The sequence below is a fragment of the Bombina bombina genome, chromosome 12 (assembly GCF_027579735.1).
Source record: "Bombina bombina isolate aBomBom1 chromosome 12, aBomBom1.pri, whole genome shotgun sequence".
Lineage (NCBI taxonomy): Eukaryota > Metazoa > Chordata > Amphibia > Anura > Bombinatoridae > Bombina > Bombina bombina.
Genome location: NC_069510.1, coordinates 73,133,772 through 73,146,287, shown reverse-complemented (window position 1 = coordinate 73,146,287; position 12,516 = coordinate 73,133,772). Strand labels below are relative to the sequence as shown.

General features: G+C 40.6%; 1 protein-coding gene across 1 annotated transcript in view; it reads right to left on the bottom strand.

The window, feature by feature from the left end:
- Window positions 1-12,516, bottom strand: part of NDOR1 (NADPH dependent diflavin oxidoreductase 1) — a 127,171-nt gene that overhangs the window by 111,956 nt on the left and 2,699 nt on the right. The window contains exons 2-3 of the mRNA XM_053696225.1: window positions 5,107-5,241; window positions 116-193 (exon numbers count right to left, since the gene is read on the bottom strand). Of these exons, the coding sequence (XP_053552200.1) occupies window positions 116-193; window positions 5,107-5,241 (213 nt within the window). The remainder of the gene's footprint in view (window positions 1-115; window positions 194-5,106; window positions 5,242-12,516) is intronic.

The following is a 12,516-nucleotide window of genomic DNA, read 5'->3' as shown; positions in this document are numbered from 1 at the left end:
ATTATATCTCTATATAAATATATGGAGAACATCCACAAATTTTAGGAGCTGTGGCCTCTGCTTCTAGGATTTGTCAAGCCCTGTTCCAGGTGTATAAAGCTCAGATACCACTTACCTTCATATTATCAGGAGGATCGCCTTGTCCTGTGGTTGCACAGACAAATATCACCAAGGGCTCTTTAATCAGATTTGCCTGTAAAACATGATTTAATAAATACATTATAATAAATAAAGAACAAAGCGTTATTATATATGGATGCAAAGCTACACATTAGATGTGAGGGCCGCCATGTTTCTCTTCCGCCAGTAACATACTATTCATTGAATGAGCCGCAAGCAGAGTGGTGAAACGTATATCGGGGTATGCATCACTCATGACATCACTAGGAGGGGGCATGGCTATGGAAGGCGCAGACAAGGATCCTAACAATCCATTGCCATCCTCACAAACTATTGTACTTAGACACGTATTGCTAGTGTCAGTAGCCAAGAGTCATTGTACACGCTAATTATTATTTTTTAACTTTTTAAAAAGGGACAGTAAAGTCAAAAATAAACTTTCATGATTCAGATAGAATATGCAGTTTTAAACAACTATCCAAGGAGTGTCTACAGTGGTCTATGGCAGCAGTGTCTGTAACTATGTATAACATTGCTATAAACAAACACTACTGATATAGAGTGCTGAAGAGACGTGCACACACCTGAGCTCACCTAGGATTATTCTTTAACAAAGGATACCAAGAGAACTAAGAAAAATTGATAATAGAAGTAAAATTAAAAGTTGTTAATCCCCTAAATGGCCGCGACATGCCCTGTACGTCGCTGGTGGGTAAGGGATTATGTGGCTATAATAGCGCGGGTCTTGCCACCAGCGGCGAGACCATGCTATTGAAAGCTGCACTCCCCATAGAAAGACCAGGTCATTAAGGGGTTAAAATGTCATGCTCTATCCAATAAATTTAAAGGGACACTAAAGTCAAAATTAAACTTTCATGATACAGATAGAACTTTCCAATTTACTTCCATTACCAAAATGTGCACAGTCTCTTTATATTTTCACTTTTTGAGTCACCAGCTCCTACTGAGCATGTGCAAGAATTCACAGACTATACATATATGCATTTGTGATTGGCTGATGGCTGTCACATGGTACAGGGGGAGTGGAAATAGACATAACTTTGAAATTTGTCAGAAAAACATCTACTACTCATTTTAAGTTCAGACTAAGTGCTATTGCATTGTCTTTAATTGTGCATTTGTTCTAATGTATTTAGTGGCCCTTTAAGTTTAATTTTGACTGTCCCTTTAACTTTTTTTTTACTTAAATCAAAGTTAAAGTTACAAGAAAAAGAGGGCAAAATAAATAAAGTATATTGCACAGCTGCTTTACTATGCATAATTGTTTTATATTACAGTCTCAAAGTATTTACTGTCCCTTTAAGTCTTAAGTTTTATTTTGCTTTCTTTTCCTGTAATTGGAATCTATTTTTTTTTAACTGTTCTAGCTGGTGTTTATTCCATAAAATTTAAAACCCTGGCTCTCCTACATGCTGCACAGTTTAATATGTGCTGAGCTAATACATTTCTGTACTTAATCAGTCCAAGTTAAAAAGATAAGAAAAATAAAGCTTAACAATACAAAGTTGCGGGAAAAAAATGTTCAGATGCCTCTATCCTATTCCCTACCATGAGCGAAAAACTTGGCCAAAATACAAGATAATTTTTAGCATTTTTGCTATCTCTCCGTTTAAACAGAAATAGAGCATTTCTTTATTTGATTTACGTATGAGAACTATAAATAAGTTAAATGTAGACAACCAAGGTTTGATCTAAGCCCGTTTTGGTATTTTTGATGCCACTCTTTGGCCACCAAATACGATCACATAAAAAAAATTGTTAACTTTTTCGCAAACTTTGGGTTTCTCACTGAAATTATGTACACACAACTACTGCAGTCATACGATAAATGGTTGTAAAAGCTTCTCTGGGATCCCCTTTGTTCAGAAAAAGCAGACATGCAGGGCTTAACCATTGGTTTTTGGCAATTGGAAGGCCGCTAATTGCAGCTGCGCACCACACTTTTAAAATATCTGGCAGTGAATGGGTTAATCAGTTAGCTTGTAACGTTATATTTGCTGTAGTGTAGAGATTACCCTTCCAAACCCTGATTACTACCTGATCCCTTCCAAACAGCTCTCTTCCCTCCCGCCCCACACTGGTCACCACCATCTTAGGCCCAGGCAGACAGTCTGTCAGTATGTGGTTTAGTTTATATATATATATATATATATATATAGATATATATATATATATATATATATATATATATATATTTATTTCTGTAGTGTAGGGGACCCTCCTTACCCTACCACCCACCTGATCCCCCCCCCTCCCAACAGCTCCCTTACACCACCCCCTCACTGTTTTTCGCCATATTTATTACTGGCCACCAGTTTGCAAATAGCAAACTATGTTTTGTGAGGTATTTTGTTTTCTATATGTTTCTGTAGTGTAGGAGTACCCTCCCCCTCCAAGCGATTACTTTTTTCTGTAGCGTAGGGCCCCATCCCTCACTCTCCCATCATAAATATTTTTCTTTATTTTAGGGAACCCTGCCCCTCCCACTTGGCACCGCTGATAGTTACAGACAGTATCACTGACTGTAACAATCATCTATCTGGCTTCATGTGGTAAAGGAACATGATCAGTGCGCTCCCTTACCATATAAAGGCAGATGCCTTCTGCCCCCCGGTTGCGGCTCCGGCTGTCTAAGCTGACAGATGGGACAGCAACATGCGCCTCTGTGTTGGACGTAGGCAACAAGCACAAAATGACTCACATTTTAAATGCCTCTGTTATCTCCTTTTGCCCATAGGAAAAAACAAAAACATTATCTGTATCAGTAACAAAATTTGATTTCTTTGCTTTCTGGTACAGAAATACAGAGTAAGTCTTTGTCCTCCTCCTTTTGTATTAGTTTGATTTGTTTAGTCTGTTTTATGTATATAAAATGCTATTGTTACTATTTATTAAGTGTCATTGTATACCCTTGATTATGTACCCCATACTAAGGAATTTGACAGAGCTTTAAAAGTAAATAATAATTATATGTCTACAGAAAAATCAATGAACAAGCAGCAAATTATTATTATTAATAATATTCATTGTGTGACCAACATCAGTCTCTCATAAAGGAAACAGTGTGTCTCACCACTAGATGTCGCACTTGTCACCAAGATGACAGTTCTAGTGTTCTATCTATCAGGTGGTAGTAATACAGACGATAATAAAGCCGCTCTCTATCACATGCGGATTACACAGGGAAGTTTCTGCTGCTCTCTGAGGCTATTTTCTCTTTCAGGTGCTGATGTTACTGGTAGCACTTTACCAACTGATATAGCCCTGTTATAAAACAATCACACTGTAGCATGTTGTAGCGTTTGCTAGACTGCAAGAGAAATGGCGAGTGGAGGAGTACAATGTAGATATTTGCATATACAACATGACCATTATATTGATACAGTCTTGAATTGGGGGAGGGGCTGGAAAAATAATTATTTTTAACATTTGTATAGTATACTATGCACCATAATAACATAATTAAGAAAATAATCAATGTGTATTTATTTATTTTGTTTGGTTTTACTATAAAATAAGTCTGAAAATGGTGCTTTGACTAAACTCCTAAGATAGGCTGGAGCTCAAATTCTGTAAGCTAATGTCGCTGTAATACACTACAAACTGCCTGACAAGGCCGGGCAGCGAATCGGGAGAAGCAGTCACACCTAGCTGCCAATCGCCAGTGGTTTCCGGGAGCTGCAATGCTTGTGGCCCCCAAAGGGACATCCCTGCCAAAATTGTAATGCACAAGTATGTATTTCATCAAAAAAGCTTCTAGAAAAAGCTATAGCGGTTTCAGTTTACTTAAACGGATACTGAACCCAGCATCTGTAAAAATGTTCAGCTTGGAGAGGGGATGGGCAATAGTAAATAACAATATATTATGTCATTTACAAAATATTTACATATCATAATACATATTAAAGGTACTTTAATATAACTGTTAAAACTTTATGAGGCAGAGTGGGGGGGTGAGAGAAATAAAAAAGATAAAAAAGAAAGAGGGGAGAGAGAGAGGAGAGATAGAAGAGGAGAGAGGAGAGAGAGAGAGAGAGAGAGAGAGAGAGAGAGAGAGAGAGAGGAGAGATAGAAGAGGAGAGAGGAGAGAGAGGAGAGATAGAAGAAGAGAGAGGAGAGAGAGAGAGAGAGAGGAGAGATAGAAGAGGAGAGAGAGAGAGAGAGAGAGAGAGGAGAGATAGAAGAGGAGAGAGGAGAGAGGAGAGAGAAGAGGAGAGAGAGAGAGAGAGAGAAGAGGGGAGAGAGAAGAGGGGAGAGAGAAGAGGGGAGAGAGAAGAGGGGAGAGAGAAGAGGGGAGAGACAAGTAGGGAGAGAGAAGTAGGGAGAGAGAAGAAGGGAGAGAGAAGAAGGGAGAGAGAAGGAGGGAGAGAGACAAAGGGAGAGAGACAAAGGGAGAGAGAAGGAGGGAGAGAGACAAAGGGAGAGAGACAAAGGGAGAGAGACAAAGGGAGAGAGACAAAGGGAGAGAGAAGGAGGGAGAGAGACAAAGGGAGAGAGACAAAGGGAGAGAGAAGGAGGGAGAGAGACAAAGGGAGAGAGACAAAGGGAGAGAGAAGGAGGGAGAGGGAAGAAGGGAGAGAGAAGGAGGGAGAGAGACAAAGGGAGAGAGACAAAGGGAGAGAGACAAAGGGAGAGAGAAGGAGGGAGAGAGAAGGAGGGAGAGAGAGAAGAAGGGAGAGAGAAGAAGGGAGAGAGAAGAAGGGAGAGAGAAGAAGGGAGAGAGAAGAAGGGAGAGAGACAAAGGGAGAGGAAAGAAGGGAGAGAGAAGGGAGAGAGAAGGAAGGAGAGAGAAGAAGGGAGAGAGAAGAAGGGAGAGAGAAGAAGGGAGAGAGAAGAAGGGAGAGAGAAGAAGGGAGAGAGAAGGAGGGAGAGAGAAGGAGGGAGAGAGAAGGAGGGAGAGAGAAGAGATTGGTGACTGATATAAAGTTGAAGATAGCCTTCAGATACAAATGAAAGGTTACTCACCACATTGTAGCTGTCAAGAGCTTCCACTTTGCAGGAAAAATGCCGGCGTTTGGCTTCTCTGCCAATCCTCTCAGCCGTATCTTCAGCTGTTCCTGTCTGACTCCCAAACAGTATCAGGAGTTTTCGGTCAGCCATCTGTAAAATTGAGAAAGAAAAAAAAATACAACTAAGAGTCCAAAAAAGTAAGACATTACCCTGAAGTTTACATAACAGCTCCTGGCATAGATTTGCATCCACATTGTATCCACAGATGAATTTACAACATAGCCAATAACTTGGTATATTTCTATTAAATCATGGGCATGGGGCCTAAAATTTAAAAATGGATACAAAGGCCAGATTTTGGCTTTGTTTGTCAGTTGAGGTGCTATATTTTTTTTAATATTGCAAAATAATTATGATTTCTGCAAAATTCATAACATCATGGGACTTAAAACTATTAGGTTTCGCTCAGATAAAAAAAAGATAAATGAGTAGGCTTTTACTTACTTGAATATAATGCAATGAAAATATGAATCTTTGACAAAATTGATACTTCAAAATAAGGGTTAGCATAATGATAAGGTGAAATTTCACACATAAGTAATTTCCTTTGGTGATTGTAGCTAAATAAAAACATACAATAATTAAGGTTATCCCATTACCAAAAAAAGATTTATTACTCCTTCAAAATTTGACTTATGTACCATAAAATTCATGTTTGTAGTAAGGTTCCTCTATACAAGCTCAATACCAAAAGGAGATGTTTTCAAGATATTTTTCCACCTCATAATTTGTGGTAACGGAATCATCAGATGCTGGTAACAGAATCACAACATTCTGTTCCGTTCCCACTTTCAATGTTTCATTATTTTTTTCATTGGTTGCTTTCCTGATGAGGAAGTTGATTATTACTGGCTGTGTGGTTGATGGAAAGGGTGTGATTGATGGAATTGGTGGCACGGTCAGAAGAACTGTATGGAAGGCTTGCCTGTCCTGCTTCTCATGGGACATATTGACTTAGTGCTACTTCACATGAGGAATACTGACTTAGCTCTATGCTACTTCTCATGAGGAATATTGACTTAGTGCTACTTCTCATGAGGAATACTGACTTAGCTCTATGCTACTTCTCATGGGGAGTATTGACTTAGTGCTACTTCTCATGAGGAATACTGACTTAGCTCTATGCTACTTCTCATGAGGAATATTGACTTAGCTCTATGCTACTTCTCATGGGGAGTATTGACTTAGTGCTACTTCTCATGAGGAATACCGACTTAGCTCTATGCTACTTCTCATGAGGAATATTGACTTAGCTCTATGCTACTTCTCATGGGGAGTATTGACTTAGTGCTACTTCTCATGAGGAATACCGACTTAGCTCTATGCTACTTCTCATGGGGAGTATTGACTTAGTGCTACTTCTCATGGGGAATACTGACTTAGCTCTTTGCTACTTCTCATGGGGAGTATTGACTTAGTGCTACTTCTCATGAGGAATACTGAATTAGCTCTATGCTGTTTCTCATGGGGAATACTGACTTAGCTCTATGCTACTTCTCATGGGCATATTGACATAGCACTACTTCTCATGGGGAATACTGACTTAGCTCTATGCTGCTTCTCATGGGCATATTGACTTAGCACTACTTCTCATGAGAAATACTGACTTAGCTCTATGCTGTTTCTCATGGGGAATACTGACTTAGCTCTATGCTGCTTCTCATTGGGCATATTGACTTAGCACTACTTCTCATGGGGAATACTGACTTAGCTCTATGCTACTTCTCATGGGCATATTGACATAGCACTACTTCTCATGGGGAATACTGACTTAGCTCTATGCTGCTTCTCATTGGGCATATTGACTTAGCACTACTTCTCATGGGGAATACTGACTTAGCTCTATGCTACTTCTCATGGGCATATTGACATAGCACTACTTCTCATGGGGAATACTGACTTAGCTCTATGCTGCTTCTCATGGGCATATTGACTTAGCACTACTTCTCATGGGGAATACTGACTTAGCTCTATGCTACTTCTCATGGGGCTTATTGACTTAGTGCTACTTATTAAGGGGAATACTGACTTAGCTCTATGCTGATTCTCATGTGACGTATTGACTTAGCACTACGTCTCAAGGGGAATACTGTCTTAGCTCTATGCTGCTTCTCATGGGGTGTATTGACTTAATTCTACTTCTCATGGGTAATGCGGACTTAGCTCTATGCTGTTTCTCATTGTACCTATTGAATTAGCGCTACTTCTCATTGGGAATACTGACTTAGCTCTATGCTGCTTCTCATGGGGCGTATTGAAGTAGCACTACTCATGGGGAATACTGACTTAGCTCTATGCTGCTTCTCATGGGACGCATTGACTTAGTGCTATTTCTCAAGGGGAATACTGACTTAGCTCTATGCTGCTTCTCATGGGGCGTATTTAAGTAGCACTACTTCTCATAGGGAATACTGACTTAGCTCTATGCTGCTTCCCATGGGACGTATTGACTTAGCGCTACTTTTCATGGGGAATACTGACTTAGCTCTATGCTGCTTCTCATGGGACGTATTGACTTAGTGCTACTTCTCAAGGGGAATACTGACTTAGCTCTATGCTGCTTCTCATGGGACGTATTGACTTAGTGCTACTTCTCAAGGGGAATACTGACTTAGCTCTATGCTGCTTCTCATGGGGCGTATTTAAGTAGCACTACTTCTCATAGGGAATACTGACTTAGTTCTATGCTGCTTCCCATGGGACGTATTGACTTAGCGCTACTTTTCATGGGGAATACTGACTTAGCTCTATGCTGCTTCTCATGGGACGTATTGACTTAGTGCTACTTCACATGAGGAATACTGACTTAGCTCTATGCTACTTCTCATGGGGCTTATTGACTTAGTGCTACTTATTAAGGGGAATACTGACTTAGCTCTATGCTACTTCTCATGGGGCTTATTGACTTAGTGCTACTTATTAAGGGGAATACTGACTTAGCTCTATGCTACTTCTCATGGGGCTTATTGACTTAGTGCTTCTTATTAAGGGGAATACTGACTTAGCTCTATGCTGATTCTCATGGGACGTATTGACTTAGCGCTATGTCTCAAGGGGAATACTGTCTTAGCTCTATGCTGCTTCTCATATGGCGTATTGACTTAGTGCTACTTCTTAAGGGGAATACTTACTTAGCTCTATGCTGCTTCTCATGGGGCGTATTGAAGTAGCACTACTCATGGGGAATACTGACTTAGCTCTATGCTGCTTCTCATGGGCATATTGACTTAGCACTACTTCTCATGAGGAATACTGTCTTAGCTCTATGCTGCTTCTCATATGACGTATTGACAGAAGTAGTGCTACGTCAGTATTCCTCATGAGAAGTAGCACTAAGTCAATAGGTCCCATGAGAAGTAGCAAAGAGCTAAGTCAGTATTCCCCAAGAGAGGTAATGCTAATTCAACATGTACAATGAGAAACAGCATAGAGCTAAGTCTATATTCCCCATGTGAAGTAGCGCTAAGTCAATACATTCCCCATGAGTAGTGCTAAGTCAATACGCCCAATGAGAAGCAGCATAGAGCCAAGTTAGTATTCCCCTTGAGAAGTAGTGCTACGTCAATACGCCCCAAGAGAAGCAGCATTGAGCTAAGTCAGTATTCCCCTTGAGAAGTAGAACTAAGTCAATACGTCATATAAGAAGCATCATAAAGCTAGGTCAGTATTCCTCATGAAAAATAGCGCTAAGTCAATATGCCCCCCAAGAAGCAACAGAGTTAAGCCAGAATACCCATAAGAAGTAGTGCTAAGTCAATACGTCTCATGAGAAGCAGCATAGAATTAAGTCAGTATTCCTCATGAAAAATACAGCTAAGTCAATAAGCCCCATGAGAAGCAGCATAGAACTAACTCAGTATACCCCATAAAAACTAGTGCTAAGTCAATACACCACATGAGAAGCATCATAGAGCTAAGTCAGTATTCCCCATGAGAAGTAGTGCTGTCAATATGCCCATGAGAAGCAGCATAGAGCTAAGTCAGTATTTCTCATGAGAAGTAGTGCTAAGTCAATATGCCCATGAGAAGCAGCATAGAGCTAAGTCAGTATTCCCCATGAGAAGTAGTGCTAAGTCAATATGCCCATGAGAAGCAGCATAGAGCTAAGTCAGTATTTCTCATGAGAAGTAGTGCTATGTCAATATGCCCATGAGAAGCAGCATAGAGCTAAGTCAGTATTTCTCATGAGAAGTAGTGCTATGTCAATATGCCCATGAGAAGCAGCATAGAGCTAAGTCAGTATTTCTCATGAGAAGTAGTGCTATGTCAATATGCCCATGAGAAGCATCATAGAGCTAAGTCAGTATTCCCCATGAGAAGTAGTGCTAAGTCAATATGCCCATGAGAAGCAGCATAGAGCTAAGTCAGTATTCCTCATGAGAAGCAGTGCTATGTCAATATGCCCATGAGAAGTAGCATAGAGCTAAGTCAGTATTTCTCATGAGAAGCAGTGCTATGTCAATATGCCCATGAGAAGTAGCATAGAGCTAAGTCAGTATTCCTCATGAGAAGCAGTGCTATGTCAATATGCCCATGAGAAGCAGCATAGAGCTAAGTCAGTATTTCTCATGAGAAGCAGTGCTATGTCAATATGCCCATGAGAAGCAGCATAGAGGTAAGTCAGTATTCCCCATGAGAAGTAGTGCTAAGTCAATATGCCCATGAGAAGCATCATAGAGCTAAGTCAGTATTCCCCATGAGAAGTAGTGCTAAGTCAATATGCCCATGAGAAGCAGCATAGAGCTAAGTCAGTATTTCTCATGAGAAGTAGTGCTATGTCAATATGCCCATGAGAAGCAGCATAGAGGTAAGTCAGTATTCCCCATGAGAAGTAGCATTAAGTCAATATGCCCATGAGAAGCAGCATAGAGCTAAGTCAGTATTCCCCATGAGAAGTAGTGCTAAGTCAATATGTCATATGAGAAGCATCATAGAGCTAAGTCAGTATTCCTCATGAGAAACAGCATAGAGCTAAGTCAGTATTCCCCATGAGAAGTAGTGCTAAGTCAATATGCCCATGAGAAGTAGCATAGAGCTAAGTCAGTATTCCCCATGAGAAGTAGTGCTAAGTCAATATGCCCATGAGAAGCAGCATAGAGCTAAGTCAGTATTCCCCATGAGAAGTAGGGCTATGTCAATATGCCCATGAGAAGCAGCATAGAGCTAAGTCAGTATGCCCATGAGAAGCAGCATATAGCTAAGTCAGTATGCCCATGAGAAGTAGCATAGAGCTTTGTCAGTATTCCCCATGAGAAGTAGTGCTATGTCAATATGCCCATGAGAAGTAGCATAGAGCTAAGTCAGTATTCCCCATGAGAAGTAGTGCTATGTCAATATGCCCATGAGAAGTAGCATAGAGCTAAGTCAGTATTCCCCATGAGAAGTAGTGCTATGTCAATATGCCCATGAGAAACAGCATAGAGCTAAGTCAGTATTCCCCATGAGAAGTAGGGCTATGTCAATATGCCCATGAGAAGTAGCATAGAGCTAAGTCAGTATTCCTCATGAGAAACAGCATAGAGCTAAGTCAGTATTCCCCATGAGAAGTAGTGCTATGTCAATATGCCCATGAGAAGTAGCATAGAGCTAAGTCAGTATTCCCCATGAGAAGTAGTGCTAAGTCAATATGCCCATGAGAAGTAGCATAGAGCTAAGTCAGTATTCCCCATGAGAAGTAGTGCTATGTCAATATGCCCATGAGAAGTAGCATAGAGCTAAGTCAGTATTCCCCATGAGAAGTAGTGCTATGTCAATATGCCCATGAGAAGTAGCATAGAGCTAAGTCAGTATTCCCCATGAGAAGTAGTGCTATGTCAATATGCCCATGAGAAGTAGCATAGAGCTAAGTCAGTATTCCCCATGAGTAGTAGTGCTATGTCAATATGCCCATGAGAAACAGCATAGAGCTAAGTCAGTATTCCCCATGAGAAGTAGGGCTATGTCAATATGCCCATGAGAAGTAGCATAGAGCTAAGTCAGTATTCCTCATGAGAAACAGCATAGAGCTAAGTCAGTATTCCCCATGAGAAGTAGTGCTATGTCAATATGCCCATGAGAAGTAGCATAGAGCTAAGTCAGTATTCCCCATGAGAAGTAGTGCTATGTCAATATGCCCATGAGAAGCAGCATAGAGCTAAGTCAGTATTCCCCATGAGAAGTAGTGCTATGTCAATATGCCCATGAGAAGTAGCATAGAGCTAAGTCAGTATTCCCCATGAGAAGTAGTGCTATGTCAATATGCCCATGAGAAGTAGCATAGAGCTAAGTCAGTATTCCCCATGAGAAGTAGTGCTAAGTCAATATGCCCATGAGAAGTAGCATAGAGCTAAGTCAGTATTCCCCATGAGAAGTAGTGCTAAGTCAATATGCCCATGAGAAGTAGCATAGAGCTAAGTCAGTATTCCCCATGAGAAACAGCATAGAGCTAAGTCAGTATTCCCCATGAGAAGTAGTGCTAAGTCAATATGCCCATGAGAAGCAGCATAGAGCTAAGTCAGTATTTCTCATGAGAAGTAGTGCTATGTCAATATGCCCATGAGAAGCAGCATAGAGCTAAGTCAGTATTTCTCATGAGAAGTAGTGCTATGTCAATATGCCCATGAGAAGCAGCATAGAGCTAAGTCAGTATTTCTCATGAGAAGTAGTGCTATGTCAATATGCCCATGAGAAGCATCATAGAGCTAAGTCAGTATTCCCCATGAGAAGTAGTGCTAAGTCAATATGCCCATGAGAAGCAGCATAGAGCTAAGTCAGTATTCCTCATGAGAAGCAGTGCTATGTCAATATGCCCATGAGAAGCAGCATAGAGCTAAGTCAGTATTTCTCATGAGAAGCAGTGCTATGTCAATATGCCCATGAGAAGCAGCATAGAGGTAAGTCAGTATTCCCCATGAGAAGTAGTGCTAAGTCAATATGCCCATGAGAAGCATCATAGAGCTAAGTCAGTATTCCCCATGAGAAGTAGTGCTAAGTCAATATGCCCATGAGAAGCAGCATAGAGCTAAGTCAGTATTTCTCATGAGAAGTAGTGCTATGTCAATATGCCCATGAGAAGCAGCATAGAGGTAAGTCAGTATTCCCCATGAGAAGTAGCATTAAGTCAATATGCCCATGAGAAGCAGCATAGAGCTAAGTCAGTATTCCCCATGAGAAGTAGTGCTAAGTCAATATGTCATATGAGAAGCATCATAGAGCTAAGTCAGTATTCCTCATGAGAAACAGCATAGAGCTAAGTCAGTATTCCCCATGAGAAGTAGTGCTAAGTCAATATGCCCATGAGAAGTAGCATAGAGCTAAGTCAGTATTCCCCATGAGAAGTAGTGCTAAGTCAATATGCCCATGAGAAGCAGCATAGAGCTAAGTCAG